This window comes from Somniosus microcephalus, chromosome 6 (genome assembly GCF_052327205.1).
Source record: "Somniosus microcephalus isolate GS21.2 chromosome 6, FLI_Smic_1.0, whole genome shotgun sequence".
NCBI classification, from domain to species: Eukaryota; Metazoa; Chordata; class Chondrichthyes; order Squaliformes; family Somniosidae; genus Somniosus; species Somniosus microcephalus.
Genome location: NC_140992.1, coordinates 10327862 through 10350548, shown reverse-complemented (window position 1 = coordinate 10350548; position 22687 = coordinate 10327862). Strand labels below are relative to the sequence as shown.

At 47.7% G+C, this 22687-nt stretch overlaps 1 protein-coding gene across 2 annotated transcripts in view; it reads left to right on the top strand.

The window, feature by feature from the left end:
* LOC147115444 (IgGFc-binding protein-like) overlaps positions 1–22687 on the top strand; it is a 169140-nt gene that overhangs the window by 89061 nt on the left and 57392 nt on the right. For both annotated transcript variants that reach the window (XM_085989698.1, XM_085989697.1), the window contains exons 28-31: positions 826–1028; positions 12914–13055; positions 15359–15600; positions 17483–17647. In XM_085989698.1, the coding sequence (XP_085845824.1) occupies positions 826–1028; positions 12914–13055; positions 15359–15600; positions 17483–17647 (752 nt within the window). The remainder of the gene's footprint in view (positions 1–825; positions 1029–12913; positions 13056–15358; positions 15601–17482; positions 17648–22687) is intronic.

Sequence of the window (22687 nt, the reverse complement as noted above, 5' to 3'; positions counted from 1 at the left end):
CCATTATTACATGTTAGAAATTTTGAAGATTATATCTTATAAATTCAGTTCCCCACCACCATCAACCCCTCCCCTCATATCCTTACTCCCACTAAAGTAGCCTTCCAGGACTTTGCTCAAAATGGCCGTTCTCCATGTGTGAGCCTATACATCAAGTGTCGACCAGCTTTTCAAACATGGGCTCATGACAACCAAGCTTGACCTGACTCTTGTTGTACACACACACACATACTTTCTGCAAGTGTCACTGGATCTCTGACCAATTTCCCCCACCCCCCACCTCCACCCCGCCCCAGCCCTCAACCCCACTGGTTTAGGAGCATTAAGCCCAACTATAGAACTGGTACTGATGGTCTGGCTGAGATCACCTAACTAAAAACATGATTTGGGATTGAACCTGGTATAGTGCTGGTCTGCATGGGTCAGTGCCATACTACATGGTACACTTATGGATAGACTTGTATGCAACACAAAGTCAAATCATGAGACCACAAAAAATACTCTGCTGGTTTCAATATCCATCCTCATTCTTAGCAACCTCCACACACCACTGGAGTGCGATCAGTATTGTTATCATTAATTAATGAAACATCGCAGGTAATAACTTCCATTTAAGACATTTTGACATACCAACATTGGAAATGCAGCCAGTGTGACACGTTCTACTGTCATGTAGTTTATGTAAGATGAACCACATCAGTGAGATATCAGTTTCTTCCCCCGCCCCCTATTGGAACGTTAAATAAGCTGGCTACATAATTAATTTGAATAAGCTACACTTAGCAAAGCAGAAATGATTGCTAAACACTTGTATGTTTTCTTTAGCTATGTCCTGCCCCGGTGGTAGTCACTATGAGAAGTGCGGCACCAGTTGTCCTGCTACTTGTACGGACCTGTCTGCACCCGACAGCTGTCTTCTACCAACTGTCGAAGGATGCTTCTGTGACCCTGGATATGTTCTGAGTGTGGACAAATGCGTTCCAAGCAGTCAGTGTGGCTGTGTGGATGAAAACAACAAATACTATCAGGTAAATGCATAAGCCGTTGCCTGGTTCAATCATGTAAGTTACTTGAATTTTCTTCGACAGCACCTCCCAAGCCCGCAACCTAGAAGGGCAAGGGCAGCAGGCGCATGGAAACACCATCACCTGCAAGTTCCCCTTCAAATCACACACCATCCTGACTTGGAAATATATCGGCCGTTCCTTCATCGTCGCCGGGTCAAAATCCTGGAACTCCCTCCCTAACAGCACTGTGGGAGCACCTTCACCACACGGACTGCAGCGGTTCAAGAAGGCGGCTCACCGCCACCTTCTCAAGGGAAATTAGGGATGGGCAATAAATGCTGGTCTTGCCAGCGATGCCCACATCCCAGGAACGAATAATTAAAAAAGAGAGATCATGCTGGAAATGCACAGCAAGTCAATCTGCATCTGAAAGAAATAGGCAGGTTTTGCCAGGATTCTGCTTGTTTTCCAGCCTGTTTAAATTCCAGTGGTGGGAAAGGCTATGGGAGAATCTTCTGCCCATGCCTCCCACGTTAAGGGACCATGTCGGGGGGAACTCCGAGAAACTCAGCGCCTTATGCCCTCGGTATGCCTCAGTGGAACTAACGCCAGCTGAGTCCATGGGTCCTGTTGAAGTCTTTAGAGATTCTCATAGAGATCAATTACCTTTTTTAAAAAATTGATCTTTGGAGCTGAAGAACTTTTTACCTTTTTTTTCCTCAGCCTCGGGATGGGCTTCGGGTAGCTTTGGGTCACTCCATCTTCTGGTAGATAAATTGGGGTGCATGCTGCTGATATGCCCCACCCCGGTCGTGTAAATAACTTTGTCCCCGGGATTTGGGACAGGGTCTCCAGCTTCGGGTTAGAGTCGACAGGGCCTCTGCTCTGCCACGCTTGTACTGGAGTAAGAGTACCCCAGAAATTTAAGGGCCGTTGTTCCTACAGAATTACGACTAAATTTCCGTCAATCAGCTCAGCAGCGATGATGGGGCCGAATGAATTCACTCCACTGTTGTCGGTTCTGAACTAGCCTGGCTGCTTCAGTCATCTGTATCCCTCTCAGTGACAAGTCACTCTTGACATTGTCTATCCAGCGCTTCCTTGGTCTTCCTTGGCTTCTTGTTCCATGTCCCTCTGTGCACAGGGCCATGAAAGATGTTGCAGCCATTTTCATTCTAGAAATGTGCCCAAACCATCACAGTCATCTTTCTTGGATCTTCTGTATAAGAGTTGTTTCTCGTCTGAGCCATGCTTTTATTATATCAGTCTTGATTTTTTGCATCCTGGATACGCCCAGTATTCCTCTCATCCAACTCATCTCTGCTGCTAGTATCTTTTGCTCATCAACTTTTCTCATGTCGCAACACTCAGAGCCGCATAATAATATGGGGATAACCGTCGCTTCAAAATACATTTAGCCTTTCATATCCGGCTTAATCGTCGAAAAGCAACAAAACCAAATCCAATCCTTCTTTTGATGTTTTCTTCACAATTCCCATTCTCTGACACTAACCCATACAAACTTTTCCACCTGTTCAACTGCATTCCCTCCAGCTGTAATGTGTACATCTTCCTGATGCTTCCCAAATGACATGATCTTGGTCTTTTTATTGTTAATGTGTAACCCAAATTTTATACTCTCCACGTACACCTTATCAGTTAGTTTCTGCAAATCCATTTTAGATGTTGCTATAAGGTCGATGTCATCCTCAAATCTGAGATTGTTCAAAAGCTTGCCACGTAACGAGACTCCTCCAATATCGACCCAGAAATTTGGGTCGAGGGCTTCCCGCGGGTGTAAGCCCCCGACCTGCACTTACTTAGCGCGCCGGCCGTTGTGCTGTGGGCCCCCGTGGAATTCCGATCCTGGGCCTCCTCCAACTACCGGCGTGCAGTGCTTGCGTATCCCAGGGGTGCAGTTAGTTCGATGCGTCCCCTGGGATCACGTGGGCCATGGGGAGCCAATCGGAGCAGAGAATGCTTCATTCATAAGCTTGACAGGAAGTGCTGTCAAACTTATAAATACTATAAGCCCCAAAACATCACTAAATCTTCAAATAAATTTTTTTTAAATCACATTTTTTAAATGAACTATAAATTACATGAAATAACTATTTTAAACAATAATTTAAATTTTTGAAAAAAATAATTTTATTTTCTAACGGGGTTAAAAATAAACTTACCTTTCTTTAAAGTATTTAAAAATAATAAACCTGTGGGAAAAATGTTTTAATTTTAATTAATTCACCACTTACCTTGTAAAAAGCAGGCCTTGCGACTACTTTTTATATATGTAACTTCTGGAGACTTACCCTCCCGGAGAAACCTGCAAAAAAAATGCAAGTTCGATACGCACGCGCTGCCTCTCCTGCGCACGCGTTCGAACTCTGAACCCCTTCGTTCAGGGGAACGGAAGTGCCGGTTTCCCGCGCATGCGCAGTGCATGCAGAAAACCGGCACTTCCATTAGGCTTACGGGTGAGTACCTCATGCGTACTCACCCGTGGAGACCCGAATTTCTGGGCCATCATCTTTTAGTGCACGATTCATTGCTGCTTCCAGTACTGGATTAAATAAATCAGGTGACAATCTTTGTCTCACCCAAACCATTCCCCTAGTTGTCAATCTACTCCAACAGCACTCAGGGACTTGTCAGACTGATAGAAAACATCTATAACAAGTTCCTCAGGAATACCAGACATCCTCAAAACATGCCATATCTCTTCTTGCCAACATAACCTTGGTTAGACCACACTTGGAGTACTTGAACAGTTATGGTCTCCATATTATAAAAAGAATATCAAGGCACTGGAGAACGTGCAAAGAAGATTTACTAGAATGATACCAGAATTGAGAGGTTATACCTAGCAGGAAAGATTCTCTAGAAAAGAGAAGACTGAGGGGTGACCTGATACAGGTCTTCAAGATAATGAAGAAGTTTGACAAGGTAGATGTAGGATGTTTCCACTTGTGGGGAGACCAGAATTAAGGTCCATAAGTATAAGACAGTCACCAATCAATCCAATAGGAAATTTAGGAGAAACTTCTTTACCCAGAGAGTGGTTAGAATGTGGAACTCGCTACCACAGGGAGTAGTTAAGGCAAACAGCATAGATGCATTCAAGGGGAAGCTAGGTGGGCACGTACAGGAGAAAGGAATAGAAGGATATGTTGATGGGGTGAGATGAAGAGGTGTGGGAGGAGACTCGTGTTGAGCATAAACACCGGCACGGACCTGTTGGGCTGAATGGCCTGTTTCTGTGCTGTGAATACTTTGTAATACTTTGTAAAACACTGTCAAAGGTCTGCTTAAAATCTATGAAGTTGCTGTAACAATGGATGCTGTGCCCTAAAGAACAAAAAGCGGTAATTATGGGGTAATCGCAGAGGAGATTTTTCGGTCATGTCGTACCCACAGAGCAATCAGTTGTCTCAAAAGCAAGACTCAAGACACTCAAAGCACTCAATTTTCTTAATATATATATAGAGATGTAGACAACAGAAAAAAAATCAGTGACTCGTTAAGTGAAGTGAACTGAAAACTGATCACATAATTGCTTCGCAGCCCATTCTCCCTGTTAATCATAGAATCATAGAATAGTTACAGCACAGAAGGAGGCCATTCGGCCCGTCGAGCCCGTGCTGGCTCTCTGCAAGAGCAATTCAGCTAGTCTCACTCCCCTGTCCCCGCCCCGTAGCCTGCCATTTTTTTTTCCTTCAGGTACTTATCCAATTCCCTTTTGAAAGCCAAGTTTGAATCTGCCTCCACCACCCTTTCAGGCAGTGCATTCCAGATCCTAACCACTCGCTGCATAAAAAAGTTTTCCTCACGTCGCCTTTGGTTCTTTTGCCGATCACCTTAAATCTGTGTCCTCTGGTTCTCGACTCTTCCGCCAATGGGAACAGTTTCTCTCTATCTACTCTGTCTAGACCCCTCATGATTTTGAACACCTCTATCAAATCTCCTCTCATCCTCTGCTCGAAGGAGAACAACCCTCGTCTATCCACGTAACTGAAGTCCCTCATCCCTGGAATCATTCTTGTAAATCTTTTCTGCACCCTCTCTAAGGCCTTCACATCCTTCCTAAAGTGCGGTGCCCAGAATTGGACACACGATGTACAAGATTATGACTGGTTTGGATAGGCGAGACTGGGAAAGGCTGTTCCCACTAGTTGATGGTACAAGGACTAGGGGACACAGATTTAAGGTGGGATGTGAGGAAAAACTTTTTTACGCAGCGAGTGGTGATGACCTGGAACTCGCTGCTGACGGAAGTGGTGGAAGCGGAGACACTCAATGTTTTCAAGGGGAGACTGGATAGGCACTTGAGGGAAATAAACTTGCAGGGCTACGGGGATAGAGCGGGGGAATGGGACTGACTGGATTGCTCTACAGAGAGCCGGCACGATTCGATGGGCCGGATGGCGGCCTACTGTGCTGTTATGACTCTATGACAATACCCCAGTTGAGGCCAAACCAGTGTTTTATAAAGATTCATCATAACTTCCTTGCTTTTGTATTCTATGCCTCTATTTATGAAGCCCAGGATCCCGTATGCTTTTTTAACCGCTTTCTCAAACTGCCCTGCCACCTTCAATGCTTTGTGCACATATACCCCCAGGTGTCTCTGTTCCTGCAGCCTCTGTAGAATTGTACCCCTTAGATAATATTGCCTCTCCTCGTTCTTCCTACAAAGATGTATCAGTTCATATTTTTCTGTGTTAAATTTCATCTGCCACGTGTCCGCCCATTCTACCAGCCTGTCTATGTCCTCTTGAAGTCTATCACTATGCTCCTCACTGTTCACTATACTTCCAGGTTTTGTGCCATCTGCACATTTTGAAATTGTGCCCTGTACACCCAAGTCCAAGTCATTAATATATATCAAGAAAAGCAGTGGTCCTAGTACCAACCCCTGGGGAACTGTATACCTTCCTCCAGTCTGAAAAACAACCATTCACCACTACTCTGTTTCCAGTCACTTAGCCAGTTTCGTATCCATGCTACTGTTACGTCCGTGTAATAATAAGAAAAGGACTGCAGAGAACGGTACAACAGGTGTTTACCCAACGTGGTTCAAACTGCAACTGAAACAACAGATTACTACTCAGCGTTATATACAGGTGTGGTCACTGCCGGTACTACAGTATACATGAGCTGTAGAAAGTAGTTCCCCCCTTAAAGGTACATACATTACAATTCCTCCCCTTTTAGATTAACAGTACCATAACACTCATTTAACAATTAAATATCAAACTAATTACAATTAACACTTTTAACATGCAACATTAGCTGAAAATAGTCTATTTATAAATTCAGTCTTTGGGGAGGCTTCCTGATCCTTTCTGGATAGCGCCTTTCCCGAGTGTCTTGCTCTTGGTGCGGAGGCGATTCTGGCCCCCTGTCGTCGGTTGGTTCATCAGCTTCCGATGCTACTGTTTCTGGGGTAGATGCTACCTGTACGTCGGGTTCATCACCAGGTACGTATGGGCGAGGCATGGGGCTGACTCGTTCCTGTGACTCTAGGATCTGGTCAGCATGGCATCTCACGATGCTCTCCCCAATGTCCACTGTGTACATTAGTGGCCCCTGCCGTGTGCATATCATTCCTGGTTGCCATTTCTCTGTTCGGTAGTCGCGGGCCAAGACTGGTTGCCCTACATTGAAGCTCCTTGTCGGCTTCTCATTGATGTGCTGGAATTGCTTACTCTCAACATCTCTTCGTACATTTGGTCTGAGCAAATCCAGACAAGATCTCAACCTTCGGTTAAAGAACATCATGGCCGGGGCCTGGTTGGTGACTGCATGTGTCGCATTTCTGTAGGCTAACAGGAAATTGTCCACCTTATGCTGCAGTGGAATGTCGTCATCGCACATGGCCTTTACTGCTTTTTTAAAGGTTTGTACGAACCTCTCAGCCAATCCATTTGTGGCTGGATGATACGGGGCGGATGTGTAATGCCTTACCCCATTCCTTTTCATAATTCTTCGAAACTCTTCGGACACAAACTGTGGTCCGTTATCAGAGCAAATCTGCTCTGGCAAGCCGTTCCTGGCAAAAATGGTCCGTAGGACTGCAATCGTTTTTTCCGTGGTGGTGGAGGACATTTTGATCACCTCAGGCCATTTCGAGTGCGCATCCACGGCTATTAAAAACATTGGCCTAGAAATTCAGTGGCCTGCGCCAGCAGTTTGTGCCCAAAGAGGGCACTCAGTGGCTTTTGCGCCACTGGCCACACCTACCGCGATATTTAGCAGGGCGCTAATGGCGGCGTTAGCCTGTAGCGCTGCGCCGCCACCGATGACGTCATTGGTGTGCGCAGCGCCCCGCTATCGCCCCGATGGCCATATTTGGTCGCGCCCGCCTCTTCAGCGCCGGCCGCAAATAGTGACCGGTACACAGGGGCCTACCTGTGGCGGTAGTGGCGCTAGTTAAGGTGGAGGTGCGGCCGGCCGCTTTTTCGGCGCCCGCCTGCCCGCACCTCCATCCCCGGCCTCCTACACCCCGCCCCCGCGGCATTGCCGGCTGTTTCCCGAGAGCCCGGCACTTCTCCTTGGTGCCGGGCTCATTTGCCGGCACTCGCGAGCGGGGATCGCGCTGTTGCAGGCACCTCCCCCTCAACAGTGGGAGGAAGGCCTGCAGTACCGCAGCCTGCCGTGCCGCAGCGTGTGCCGCTGCGGCCCTTAGCGCGCCGATATTCAGTTTCAGCGCCCCAAGCGGGGCGCGGGAAGCCTTGTTTAGCGGCCCGCTTCCATTTGGGGCGCAGAAACTGAATATTCGGATGGCGCAAGTGGCTCCGCACGCAGCGGTAATTCCGGCGCCCAGGCGAGCTTGGCGCCCCAAACTGAATTTTTAGCCCATTGAGTCCATGAATGGACCAGCAAAATCAATATGCACCCGTTGCCATGGAGATGAGGGCCACTCCCATGGGTGTAGAGGGGCATGTGGTGGTGCATTTTGGACCTTCTGGCATACTGAGCAGCTCTTTGTCAGGTCCTCGATTTGCTGATCGATCCCCGGCCACCACACATAAGCCCTAGCAAGGCTTTTCATTTTCACCCCTCCCAGATGACCTTCGTGAAGCTCATTGAGCACTCTCTCCCTTAACTTGGGTGGAATTACCACTCGGGATCCACACATCAAGGTCCCCTGGCATACTGACAGCTGTTCTCTTCTGGATGAGAATGCTGGCAACAGTGAGTCGCCATGTGCTGGCCATCCCTTCACCGTCAAATCATATACCCGAGACAGTGTCGGGTCATTTCGGGTCTCCTTCTCTATACCAGCGTTAGTTACTGGCAAGCATTCAATTATAGTCGAGTGTAATATTTCGACAGGATCCACTGCTGGTGCTTCCTCCGCAGTAGGCAGTGGCAGGCGTGATAGCCCATCAGCGTTTCCATGCTGTTTCGTGCCCTTATACTCGATTTCATATTGGTGCGCCCCTAGAAAAAGGGACCATCTTTGTAGCCGTTGCGCAGTCATCACCGGAACGCCCTTCTTTGGATTAAAGATGGAGACAAGTGGTTGGTGGTCAGTCAGCAAGGTGAACTTCTGCCCGTGCAGATAGTGATTGAACTTTTTCACTCCCCACACTAGGCTGAGGGCCTCCCTGTCAATCTGGGCGTAGTTACGCTCGGCTGAGGTTAGTGACCGAGACGCAAAGGCTACTGGCCTCTCTGAGCTGTCCGGGAATTTGTGCGACAGCACCGTTCCAATGCCATAGGGTGATGCATCACACGCCAACCGAATTGGTAGTGCTGGGTTGAAATGAGCCAACACCTCTTTTGATGTGATCAATGCTTTGCTCTTCTGGAAAGCTCGTTTACATTCGTCACTCCACTTCCATGGTACCCCCGTTTGCAGTAGGGTGTTCAGTGGGTGTAGTACGGTAGACAAATTCGGCAAGAACTTATGGTAGTAGTTCACCAGCCCAAGGAACGACCTCAGTTGTGACACATTTTCTGGTGCTGGAGCCTTGACTACTGCCTCAATCTTTTCAGGGGACTTATGTAACCCCTCTTTACCAATAACATGGCCACAATACGAGATCTGCTTCTGGAAAAACTCGCATTTGTGGCGATTAGCTCGGAGCCCATATTCCTTCAATCTAGTGAGCACCTGCTCCAGGTTGGCGAGGCGATCACTGTCATTTTCGCCCGTGACCAGGATGTCGTCCAAATAACACTGGGTCCCTGGAATCCCTTGCAGGACTTGTTCCATTGCCCTTTGCCAAATAGCCGGAGCTGATGCTACCCCGAACACCAGCTGGTTGTATTGGTAGAGACCTTTATGAGTGTTGATCGTGAGGTACTGTTTCGAGGCTTCTTCTACCTCCATTTGCAGATACGCCTGGGCCAGATCAATCTTAGTGAAGCGTTTCCCTCCAGATAGCGAGGCGAAAATATCTTCAATCCGCGGAAGCGGATATTGTACAGTGTGAAGGACTGGGTTCACTGTCACCTTAAAGTCCCCACAGATGCGAACCTTCTTTGGTTCCCCAGGCGTATTACTCAACGACCTCTTCATTACAGGAACGATGGGTGTAGCCCACTCGCTCCAGTCCACTTTGGACAGTACTCCTGAACGTTCCAAACCTTCCAGCTCTGCTTCGACGGCTGGGCGGATCACATAAGGTACCGGTCTGGCCTTAAAAAACTTTGGGCTTGCATTTTCCTCTATTTTGATCGTCGCTGTTATGCCTTTTAGTGTTCTGAGTCCCTGCTGGAACACTTCTTGTGCGTCAGTTAGCATTTTTGACAGTCGTCCAGGTGTGACGTCGTCATCCTTTTTGGCATCTACAGTCAGTGCTTGTATGGAATGCCAATCTAGCTGTATCTTCCGGATCCATTCACGCCCTAGTAGTGGTGGTCCTCCATCTGGCAATACCTATAGGTCCATTTTTGGTGTTTCCTTGCCGTTATATATAACGTTCACCCTTATTTTCCCTTTGGGGTAGACTTTTTGCCCCGTGTACGTCTTCAAGACAATCTTTGTATCTCTCAAGGGTATATGTGAGAATAGCCGCTTGTAGTCCCTTCGGTTTATGACTGTTAGGGCTGATCCTGTGTCCAATTCAATTTTCACTTGGACTCCTGCTATCTTGAGCGTGACCCAGATAGTTTGGTGATCCCCCGTTTTGATCACATTATGTAGTTTCAGACAACCCAGCTCCTTGCTTCCGGAGTCTGTATCACTCTTCTGTTCGTCTGAACTACTCTCCGTCACCTTATGTACCTTCTTGTACTTCTCCTGTGGAGATTTCTTGCTGCTGGTTTTCTTTCCCGACCTGCAGACTCTTGCTATGTGTCCTACTTTTCCACACTGTCTGCACACTTTGTCCTTGAACCAGCAATCATTATGGTCGTGTGTTGTTCTGCCGCAGCGATAGCACTTCACTGTTCCGTATGACATTTCATTTGTGCCATATTCTTGCGGTCTCCATTGTATCTCTGCAGCGCCCCGTGCTGCTGCTTCGTGTGATACTGCAATGCTAAAAGCCTTGTCCCGTGTAAGATCCTTTTCTGATAGAAGCCGTTTCTGGGTTCCTTCACTTTGAAGCCCACACACAAACTTGTCCCTTAAAGTATCTGCTAGTCCCGTTCCAAACTGGCAGTGTTTCGATAGCTTGCGTAGTTCCGTTAAATACTCAGCATTACTTTCATCTTTATGCTGGTTCCTTTTGTGAAACTTAAATCTTTCTGCTATCAGCAGCGGTGTGGGGTTTAAGTGGTCCTGTAGGATTGACACTATGTTTTCAAAATCCTTTTCTACTGGCTTCTCTGGGGTTACTAGGTTTCGTAGTAAGCCATACGTTTTTGCACCAATTGAATTCAACAATACCAGCGCTTTCTTGTCATCTGGCACTTCATTCGCCTTGCAGTATACTTCTATGCGTTCGACATATGTCGTCCAATCTTCGACTTCATTGTCGAACGCTGTGCTACTGCCACTCCTCGGCATTTTTGGGTGTGGTTAGACTGGCTTAAAATGGCGTCTCCTGCGCTTTCTTTTCCCCGCTGCGGCTTAAAATGGCGTCTCCCGCGCTGCTGCCAACGCCGCTCTCAGCGGTCCTCGTGGCAAATGGCGACGCCCTATGGGTTTCGTGCGCTGCTCCTGCACTGCTGCTAACGCCGCTCTCTGCGGTCCTCGTGGCAATGGCAGCGCCTCGCGTTTTCCTGCGCGCCTCTCTCCCCTGTTGACGCTGCTCGACCCTTGACCACCGGCTGCGCTCTGCTCTCTCTCGCCTCTTTCCCCCGTTGACGCCGCTCAGTCCTTAACACCGGCTGCACCCTGTGCGCTCTGCCCTCTCTCCCCCGTCGACGCTGCTCGGCCTTTTTCTGTGCCGCTCGGTCGGGCTCTAGCTCATCGCTGTCCGGGAAGGGTCTGCGCAGTACCTGTTGCCAGCCCGTTTCGCTGGACCACCGTGACTGGAAAGCCAAGCCTGGCTCTCGACACCCTTCCCTGCGATGCTCAAATCTCCGCTGGATGACTGGGCGGTTGCCCGTGGTCGACGCCCGTGCTTCTGGACTCGACCTTCTTCCACTGTTCTCCAGGAGCGAATCCCTGGGAGGTGATGCAGAGTTGCAGGTAGGTTCGAACTTGCTCGTTGCCACTGTTACGTCCGTGTAATAATAAGAAAAGGACTGCAGAGAACGGTACAACAGGTGTTTACTCAACGTGGTTCAAACTGCAACTGAAACAACAGATTACTACTCAGCGTGATATACAGGTGTGGTCACTGCCGGTACTACAGTATACATGAGCTGTCGAAAGTAGTTCCCATCTTAAAGGTACATACATTACAGCTACCACTGTCCCTTTTATTCCATGGGCTTCAACTTTGCTGGCAAGTCTTTTATGTGGCACTTTATCAAATGCCTTTTGGAAGTCCATGTACACCACATCAACCGCATTGCCCTCATCAACCCTCTCTGTTACCTCATCAAAAAACTCGATCAAGTTGGTTAAATACGATTTGCCTTTAACAAATCCGTGCTGGCTTTCCTTAATGAATCCATACTTGTGTCCAAGTGACTGTTAATTTTGCCCCAGATTATCATTTCTAAAAGCTTCCCCACTACCGAGATTAAACTGACTGGCCTGTAGTTGCTGGGTTTATCATAAGAACATAAGAACATAAGAAATAGGAGCAGGAGTAGGCCAATCGGCCCCTCGAGCCTGCTCCGTCATTCAATAAGATCATGGCTGATCTGATCCTAACCGCCAATCCCCTATCACAGAACCATCTCCTGCATCTAACAGAATTAGACACACGAAATAGGAGCAGGATCAGGCTACACGGCCCCTGGGCCCGCTCCGCTACCCACAGGGCCATGACCGATCTGAACCTAGACTCATGTCCAAATTCCTGCCCACTCCCCGTAACCCTTAATTCCCTTTACTTCTAGGAAACTGTCTATTTCTGTTTTAAATTTATGTAATGATGTAGCTTCTACAGTTTTTTGGGGCAGCATATTCCATGGACCTACCACCCTCTGAGTGAAGTAGTTCCTCCTCATCTCAGTTTTGAAAGAGCAGCCCCTTATTCTAAGACTATGCCCCCTAGTTCTAGTTTCACCCATCATCGGGAACATCTTCCCTGCATCCACCCGATCCAACCCCTTCACAATCTTATATGTTTCAATAAGATCGCCTCTCATTCTTTACACCCTTTTTTGAACAGGGGTGTAACATTTGCAATTCTCCAGTCCTCTGGCACCACTGCTGTACCTAAGGAGGATTGGAAGGTTATGGCCAGTACCTCCGCAATTTCCACCTTTAAGATTATGGGGGAGAGTAAGAAGCTGTGTTATAATAGGCCAGATTTTCATGTGTAACAATTCAGCTATTTCTCACATTGAAACCACTTCCTTTAACAATGTCATTTTGGTTGATTTTTCAGCTGAATGAAAGCTGGTTCACCAATGAGAACTGCACTGAGCGTTGTACGTGCTTGGGCAAAAACATCTCCTGTACAACCTGGAAGTGTGGAGTACTGGAGAAATGTGAGAGACGGGATGGAGAGCTGGGGTGTCAAATGACAGGTTAGTAACTTTTACCTCACAAAGAGGGAACACAATGATCTGCCATTGGGCAGAGGTATCTTTAGCTCAAATCTACTAACACATAACATTTGTGGGAAAGTAAAGATGTAACAGTCATTGAGCTTTGATTGAAGATTTCTATACTTATAGTTAAAATTTTATAGCATCATAGAAATTTACGGCACAGAAGGAGGTCATTCGGCCCATCGTGTCTGTGCTGACCGAAAAACTTTCCAGCTCTTGGTCCACAGCTCTGTAAGTTACGGCACTTCAAGTACTTTTTAAATGTGATGAGGGTTTCTGCCTCTACCACCCTTTCAGGCAGTGAGTTCCAGACCCCCACCACCCTCTGGGTGAAAAAAGTTCTCCTCAACCCCCCTCTAATCCTTCTACCAATTACTTTAAATCTATGCCCTCTGGTTATTGACCTCTCTGCTCAGGGAAATAGGTCCTTCCTATCCACTCTATCTAGGCCCCTCATAATTTTATACACTTCAATTAGGTCTCCCCTCAGTCTCCTCTGTTCCAAAGAAAACAATCCCAGCCTCTCCAATCTTTCCTCATAGCTAAATACTCCAGTCCTGGCAACATTCTCGTAAATCTCCTAGAAACATAGAAACATAGAAGATAGGAGCAGGAGTAGGCCATTCGGCCCTTCGAGCCTGCTCCGCCATTCAACGAGATCATGGCTGATCATCCAAACCCTAGCACCCGGTCCCTACACCGACAGCCATCCCACACAAGCCCTATCCCCGTAACCCCGTAACCCCACGTATTTAATCCCCCCCTAACACTAAGGGCCAATTTTTTGTCATGGCCAATCAACCTAACCCGCACATCTTTGGACTGTGGGAGGAAACCGGAGCACCCGGAGAAAACCCACGCAAACACGGGGAGAATGTGTAAACTCCACACAGACAGTCACCCGAGGCCGGATTTGAACCTGGGTCCCTGGCGCTGTGAGGCAACAGTGCTAACCACTATGCCACCGTGCTGCCCCTCTGTTACCTCTCTAGTGCAATCACATCTTTCCTGTAATGTGGTGACCAGAACTGTACGCAGTACTCTAGCTGAGGCCTAGCTACTGTTTTATACAGTTCTAGCATAACCCCCCTGCTCTTATATTCTATGCCTTGGCTAATAAAGGAAAGTATCCCGTATGCCTCTTTACGTTCTCTCCCAATGGATTAATGTATAAATATACCACCTCGTGTGTTACTTAGTCTACACATCAGGTCCCAGGTTCAATCCTGTTCTGAGATAACTGATCTCAGTTGAGGCAGCAGTAGAGGTGTTAGAATTTGCCTCAGCACCATTGGCCTAGGGAGAGCAAAAATCGACCATGGCTATCCAGTGACTCCTGCTGCAAAGTGACCTCCATAGTGGGCAAACAGAAACTAGCCATGTGGTGCTCCCAGTACTCTTTCCCATGTCACAACAGTGACTACACTGCAATATTATTTCATTGGCTGTGAAGCACTTTGGGATGTCCTTTATTTGGTTCCGGGGCTCTTAAGCAAACACAGCGTGATGTGCGGACATCCATCCAGGGCAGGAGCCAGCTTGGTTGTGATGATCCCCAATCGTTGAATTTCCTTCCGAGAGTCACTGTCAGTGGTCACGTTTGAAGAATGGTTATGTAGAGTTAGTGGCACCCATGGAAGTGCGTGGGTCAGCAAATTCAGCAGAGCAGACAAGAACATCTTTTGTCCTTCAGGGCAAAAAAAAAAAAGTTTCGGCCCCTGAACTTCTGAGATTTTTGGTGATAGGAAACCAATGCTCAATGCAATATCATGTACTTAGTTGTAAGATTGGTTCAAGACCCACTCCAGGGGCTTGAGCACAAAACATCTAGGCTGGCACTCCAGTGTAGTGCTGAGGGAGTGCTGCGCTGTCGGAGGTGCCGTCTTTCGGATGAGACCTAAACCGCGGCCCCGTCTGCCCTCTCAGGTGGACGTAAAAGATCCTATGGCACTATTTCGAAGAAGAGCAGGGGGAGTTCTCCCCATTGTCCTGGGGCCAATATTTATCCCTCAATCAACATAAAAAAAGAGATGATCTGGTCATTATCACATTGCTGTTTGTGGGATCTTGCTGTGCACAAATTAGTGCCGCGTTTCTTACATTACAACAGTGACTACACTCCAAAAAAAAAAAGTACTTCATTGGCTGTAAAGCGCTTTGGGACGTCCGGAAGTCGTGAAAGGCGCTATAGAAATGCAAGTCTTTCTTTCTTTCTAAGAATTTCTTTCAGCATAATAAGCCTTGTCCAGAATTTCACTGAATTATTATTGTTTACCTAGGAAGTGCCTCCTGCCATGTTGCTGGTGGTCCTCACTATTATACCTTTGATAAAATGCTGTACACATTCTCGGGCACTTGTGCATACACCCTGGTGAAAGTGTGCGACAACAGCAGTGTGATCCCTGTCAGAATCAGCATATTGAATGAAGGGCATGGGCAGCCCCTGGCAACTTATTTGAGAGAGATATACATAGACGTGTATGGTGTTCATCTCACATTGCAGAAAAACAGGAGGATCTTGGTAAGGGGAAAATAAACTGCAGTGCACGGTAACCACTGCAAATATTTCTTTTGTGCCAACCTTTTAATTTTTCCTTTATCTTGTCTTGTGTGAATGTTGGGCTCATCAAGTGAAGGATTCGAGTGCTAGGGAATGAAACACTTTCTATGTTGGGCACCCAGTGTTAGTATTGGGGACTCCAAGGTAATGTATAGCACAGTTATGTATAGCACCCCAGCCACAGTCTGTTCGCCCTCCTGCCACCTGGGAGACGCTACAGATGCATTCGCACCCGTACGACCAGATTTAGGAACAGCTTCTTTCCCAGGGCTGTCATCCTACTGAACTCCACAAATAAACTCTAAAGCCTGCACATCTGCCAATGCACTTTATTATGGTTATGTTTATGTTAATGTATTACAAGCCAAATGTATGTTGAATGTTAAATGTCTTAATCCAAATGTACACTCTCGGGAGCCGCAAGCCTACATTTCGTTGTACTGCACTTGTGCACTAACAATGACAATAAAAGTTGATTTGATTTGATTTGAGTTAGATGCCGAGTAAAGATCACTCTTCTCTGCCCCAACCTCAGAGGAGCAACCCCGATTGCAGCAGGGAGATGTTTTCTATTTCTCATACAAACCATCCCATGGCCTCTGAGTGAGACCAGCTATTCAGTGCCAGTTAACTAATCAATATTAACCTCTTCAGCCCTGCATGCTACATACAAATCATCAGCCAAAAATTTGAGTCGGTGACCTGCTCTATAGAATCGTTAACTGGGTGCTGAGGATTGTGCAAGAATAGTTCAAGGTGATCAACCACTTATTCTAAGGATAAGGGGTAAACCATTTAAGACTGAGATGAGGAGGAATTTCTTCACCCAGAGAGTGGTGAACCTGTGGAATTCTCTACCACCGAAGACAGTTGAGGCCAATTCATTAAATATATTCAAGAAGGAGTTAGGTATATTTCTTAAGGCTAAAGGGATCAAGGGATATGAGGAGAAGGCAGGGACAGGGTACTGAATTTGGATGATCAGCCATGATCTCATTAAATGGCGGAACAGGCTCGAGGGGCCGAATGGCCTACTCCTGCTCCTATCTTCTATGTTTCTATGATTGTTTACCTCTTCCTGGGAAAGTACCTTCAGATGACATACCATGATTGGAAACTGACTGGCAAATCACAGGCACATAGCATTAGCCCACCACTCTGTGGTACGGAACAGTGGTGCACTAACTTACTGGCGGAGAAATTGTCCTCTGTGACGTAATAAAACTCACTACCCACTTGGTTTGAGCATAAAGCAAGGCTTTAATCAACTTGTTTCAGAACATGGAGGTCTAGTTGCACTTCACTAGTTCCTTGTCCTACAAAATGTCCCTGACAAGCTGGGGCCGACGCCCGAGTATTTATACTCCTTGCACGGCGCCACCAGCTGGCCGTCCAGCGTTATTTCACGAGTAGTTTCTTGATGAATGATGAGATTTATAACACTCTGTACAATATATGTAATGAAATTTAAAATTCATTGGAGTAGATTTTTAACTTGCGATCGGGCGTGAAACTGATGTTGCAGATTAACGGCCTTTCTCGAAACCGTATGATTTCCATTTCCATTAAAGTCAGTGGAAACAAAAATGGAGCGGTTTCAGTAGTGGGTGGCCAATCCACAACACCAGTTTTACGCTGGGGGCAAATTGGAAATCCATCCTTTATAAACTGATTTAGAATTTATACTGAGAAAACATTCCCCCGTACTCCCAGTTGGTCTTAGCTGTCCTCCTTCAACATTGTGATTACTGTTTAGTTTTTAGTGCTGAAAAGTGATTCTGTTTCATCACCGTTTTGCCTCAGTTGATGGTGTCTGTGTCATACAAAGTGTCTTACCTTCCAGCTGGATGGAGAAAGGACCCGCATGCCAATCCAGGGTCGTGTGAGAGGCATAAATGTTCTCACAAATGGTATCTACACAATAGTTGAGACGGATTTTGGAATGTCAGTGAAATTTGATGGTAATCACAATCTGGAGATTAATTTGCCTAACTCATATTATTCAAAGGTAAGCAGACCAGGCATTTTATCTTATTAGTAAAGCTAAATGTTACACATGTATGTGAAAGGAAACAACAAACAAGGCAAAAGTGAATGTCTATCGTACTTGGGAACAATTGATAATTTATTGCCCCTAAAGAATTGAGAATCTATAATCAAACCATAGTGACTCAGAACATAGTGTTAGTGCTTGGCCCACATGTGGTTAGTTTATCAAAATTAATCCTTTCTTTCAGTGAGCTATAGAAAAACCTAAGCCGCAAAATTCGGCTCCTTTGTGCCTGTCATTAGCGCCTCTGGGGGGTGTTAACGGGGCGCAAAGGGCTTATCGCCCGGGTGGGGGCGCTAATCCTGAGAAATTCGGCGGGGCGCTACTGAGGCAGTAGCCGGTAGCACCGCGCCCCCGCCGGTAGCACCGCGCCCCCGCCGGTAGCGCCCCGGGCTGCTGCACTGCCAGCGATGACGTCATTGCCGTGCACCGCGGCCCCTTAGCGCCCTGTCGCGACCCCTTACCGTCCCATGACAGAAGATCAGCTGTGCCCCACGAGGCTGCCGCAGGCGGTGTCAGCGGCAGCCTCACAGGTCGCGAGCTGGGCCGGCCTCCGCTCGCGGGGCATTAATTAAAGGGAGGTGCAGCCGCGACCTGCACTGCCATTTAATTTTTTTTGGCCGACCTCCAGGTCAGCCCTCCGTGGCGGCCCTTGGTGTGGTCCATGGCCACCATCACACAGCCTGGCACCACGTCTCAGTGCCAAGCTGCAGCCATGGCACCACGCTGCCCTAGTGGGCTAGTGAGGGCCATCGGAGGCCCTGCAGAGCTCGCAGCATCCCTCCCCTTTGAGCCGGCTTCTCACCGGGGCGGTAAGCCGAATTTAGCGGTTGGGGCGGTATTTCCGCACCGGGTGCTAAATCTCCCGACGATAATTTGGTTACCGCCCCCAAACAGGACGTAACCGAATTTCGCCTCTAATACTTTATGCATATTTTAGTATAATGTAAGCAAATATAGATCAATATTTTCCTCATGATTTAAATTCTTTATGAAAAGACATTGGGGGAGAAATTAGTGTGGCTTGCGCCACATGTTAGCGCCAGAAATGCCGTTGATAACTGTAATGACAGCTGATGCCGGTTCCAGGGCCGCACGCTATATTGGTGTTGCCAGTAGCGCTGCTGGTACCCTCGATCGCCAGGGAGCTAGCCATGATGGAGATCGTGACGTCAGTGAGTGTACAACGCTCACTGGACGCCCAATCTCCCAACTTTGCTTTAGCCAATGTACTTACCGGCTGGAGAAAACAACGACAGCTTCAGGTGGTGGGCAGCAGCAGGGAGCCGGCTCCAGTGACGCTATTTAAAGGGATCATCACCAATCACTCGCACCTGATGGTTTTGCAGTTTGAGTGGCTGTGTGCTACTTCCTGCTACTGCAAGAGTTTTCCTTAGTCATTTCAAAGTTCTTTGGTACCAGGGAGTGTTCTGGCAAGTACAGAACTCCCTCATTATTTTTGAAAGGCTTCAAAGTACAACACTTGCTAAAAATCATGGGGGCTGTACTGGCAGTCGACCTCGCCCTCCGAGATTTACGGCGGAGAGAAGGAAGGCAGCGAGAAAGATGGGAACATGTGCACAGAGGGAGGAGGAGGGCCATCAGGGCTCTCAACAGGAGACCTTACCCACCTAGGGTCTTCCGACATCACTTCTCCTACCTTCAATTAAGCGAGGAGCAGTGTATTAGGAGGCCTCGCTTCACCAAGGAGGTGGTCATAGAACTTTGCCACATCCTGCAACCAGACCTTCAGCCTCAGACCAGAGTGACCACAGCTCTCCCAGTGGCAGTCAAGGTCACTGTGGCCCTCAATTTCTTTGCCAGTGGATCCTTCCAGTCTGCAACAGGAGACATAGCTAACATCTCACAGTTCGCCATCCATCGCTGTATCCGGGAGGCCACTGAGGCTCTCTACAGCAGGAGAAGGGACTGCATTGGCTTCCCGATCAACAGAGAGAAGCAGGACGAGCGTGCATGTGGCTTTGCCAGGGTAGTGGGCTTCCCCATGGTGCAGGGCACCATTGACTGCACCCATGTGGCTTTGCGGGCACCGCATAACAATCCTGAGATCTTCCGTAACCGCAAAGGCGACCACTCACTTAATGTGCAGTTGGCGTGCAACCACAGACAGCAAATCCTCAGTGTCAACACCCGCTATCCTGGTGGCAGCCACGATGTCTTCATCCTGTGCCAGCACTCTTCCAGCCACTATATCAAGCTCGAGGGTGGCTGCTCGGAGACAAGGATTATCCGCTCTCCACCTGGCTCATGACTCCACTCCACAGCCCCAACACTCCTGCCCAGTTCTCATATAATGAGAGCCATGCTGCCACCAGGAACATCATCGAGCAGACCATCGGCTTATTGAAGCAACGGTTCCGCTGCCTTGACCGCTCGGGAGGAGCCCTCCAGTACTCGCCAGAGCGGGTGTCCCATTTCGTGGTGGTCTGCTGCATGCTCCACAACCTAGCCATCATGAGGCCGCAGCCCTTGCCAGCAGGGATTGCGAGACCACCTCAGGAGGACGACGAGGCTGAGGAGGAAGAGGACGAGGAGGAGGACGAGGAATAGGAGAGATGGAGGAGGCAGCGAGACAATCGGCCTACCAGACGGGCTGTCTGTGACCGACTCATCAGAATGTGATTCGAATGAATGAAACCCCAGATCCCCATTGCTCACCACATCCCCATCATACCATCCGTGTCTCACGCCATATCACAGCGTCCTCCTGGGCACAAACGTGCAATGACAGAGACCACAAAATATTCCAAACACCATTAATAAATTTATCTATAAACATATCACACACATCACATGAATTCTAATAACTAATTACCCTTGTACCTGCCATAGTTGAATAGCTGTCATTGTGTGCGAAGTGTGAAATGTGGGTGTGAGTGTTGCTAGGGAGAGATTGTTGGTAGATGAGTGCTGGGGGTGTGGTACATTGAGCAGTGTGTGAAACTTGTGGTACAGATGGTGGTATGTAGTTTTTGTTGAAGCCCTCACTCACCCTGACCACCTGTGTGAGCTTGTTAAACTTCCTCCTGCACTGAGTGTGCGACCTGGGGACCACAGCGCTGCCCGTGACATGGTGTGCCACCTCCCTCCACATAAATCGGCAGACTTATGGCAAGGGCCTCCTGCCAGTTGGTACAGGACTGCCCGCCTTTTCTCCACCGCTAAAACCAATGCCTCTAAAGCTTCCTCAGAAAAACTCCGGATTCTCCCTGGGGTGGCGATCTGCCATCAGCATTTGTAAATAAATGCTCCTTCTCTTTGTCCATCTTCTTTGGTTGTTGAGGCAGCTGCACACCCAACAATGCTGAGAATGAGGTGCTGCAGCATCAATGGACCTCCCCTTTAAGTAGTGAAAAAAGCATGTGGCAATCATTACTTACGTTTAGACTATACCCAATATTGGTCCATCTTTTCAGTGTAACGCTAAAGAGCTTGGGTTTTCAGCCGAGAATCACGACTGCAATCATTTTAATGAGGAGCGAGGACAAATTTTGCGTACAGTCTAGATGATTTTCAACTGGCACTACTTAACCATTTTTAGTCTAAACACTGCCCATGCCTTGGCGAAAACGAATTTCTAGCCCAGAGTGCGTAAAGTGGTGAAGGAATATGTTTTTCATAAAAGGGCTGAGTAGCTTTGTCACTGATCTGCGATTTCATTCTGCTCTAAAGTGCTAAGATTAAACTAAGAAAAACAGACACAAAACTAGCTTGACTGGTTGTTAAGAAATACAAGCAGGAACTGGTCAACTTTGAAGAAATTTCTAAAATATTAGCCATACATACAAGGAGCAACAGAATATAGAGTGCAGTTATCATTTTCTATATTTTTTGACGGATATAGTCAGTATGTGATACAGCTAGGAAGGAGCAGAGCAAGGTATGAGCTAGGAGTACATGGCTGTGGAACATAATGTCAGGAACAGCACACACAGTATAATGAAGTCAGACCTATCAACACCTTTTCTCCAATGGCCTATTTAGTACAGGCGAGGGAGCTTCCAGGGTTGACCCCTGATCTGTCATGAGTTAGCTGCTCCGAGCCAGGGTTGCAGGAGGGTTCATCCAATTAGCCTGAGCAACCCTAGGCTAGGGAGGGGAACAATCAACTTGCGTTCTCTCTCCTAAACACTATCCAGTAACCCTTGTTAGAAAGTGCATGTATATCGGAGGAGGACAGGATTGAGCTCGGCTATGGTGACCTGCAGAATTGAAAGACTTGTTGACTTTCACAGTATGGTCTCACACATAAAGACAGAACAGTTGCATGAGGTTGTGGAGGGCAGCTAATTCAGCGCGAGACATAAGAATTAGGAGCAGGAATAGGCTATACGGCCCCTCGAGCCTGCTCTGCCATTCAATAAGATCATGGCTGATCATCAACCTCAACTCCACTCTCCCACCCGATCCCCATATCCCTTGATTCCCCTAGAGTCAAAAAATCTATCGATAATTGGTGAGGAGATCGGAGACAGAGTGCGGGGCTAAAGGGAACGCTCTCTGATTGATGGGATGTGACCAATGTTCCCTCTTAATTTTTTTTGTGCGCGGTCCCTTTAACTGGCTGCGCGGCCCATTCAAATTTTCGCACATGCGCGGTTTCTTCCTTATTAAAGCCGGTGAGCGGCCTGTGTGGAACCTGTAGACGGCTGCGGAGCTTAGCATGAACATTAGATGAGTCGGCACCTTCAGTAGAGAAACAAACAAAAACCATCTATTGTGAAGCAGAATGTGTAACTAATACTTTTTTGCAGCACCCAAGTTCATTGTGAACTTAATTTGTGTGAAATAAAGCTTATACTTAGGTCGATTTTTTTACATTTTTTGATATTTTGGAGTTCATGTTGTATATAGTGGCCCAGAAATTCAGGTCGGGGGCTTCCCGCAGGTGTAAGCCCCCGACCTGCACTTACCTTGCGTGTCAGCCGTTGAGCTGTGGGCCCCCGTGGAATTCCGATCTGGGGCCTGGTCCAGCTG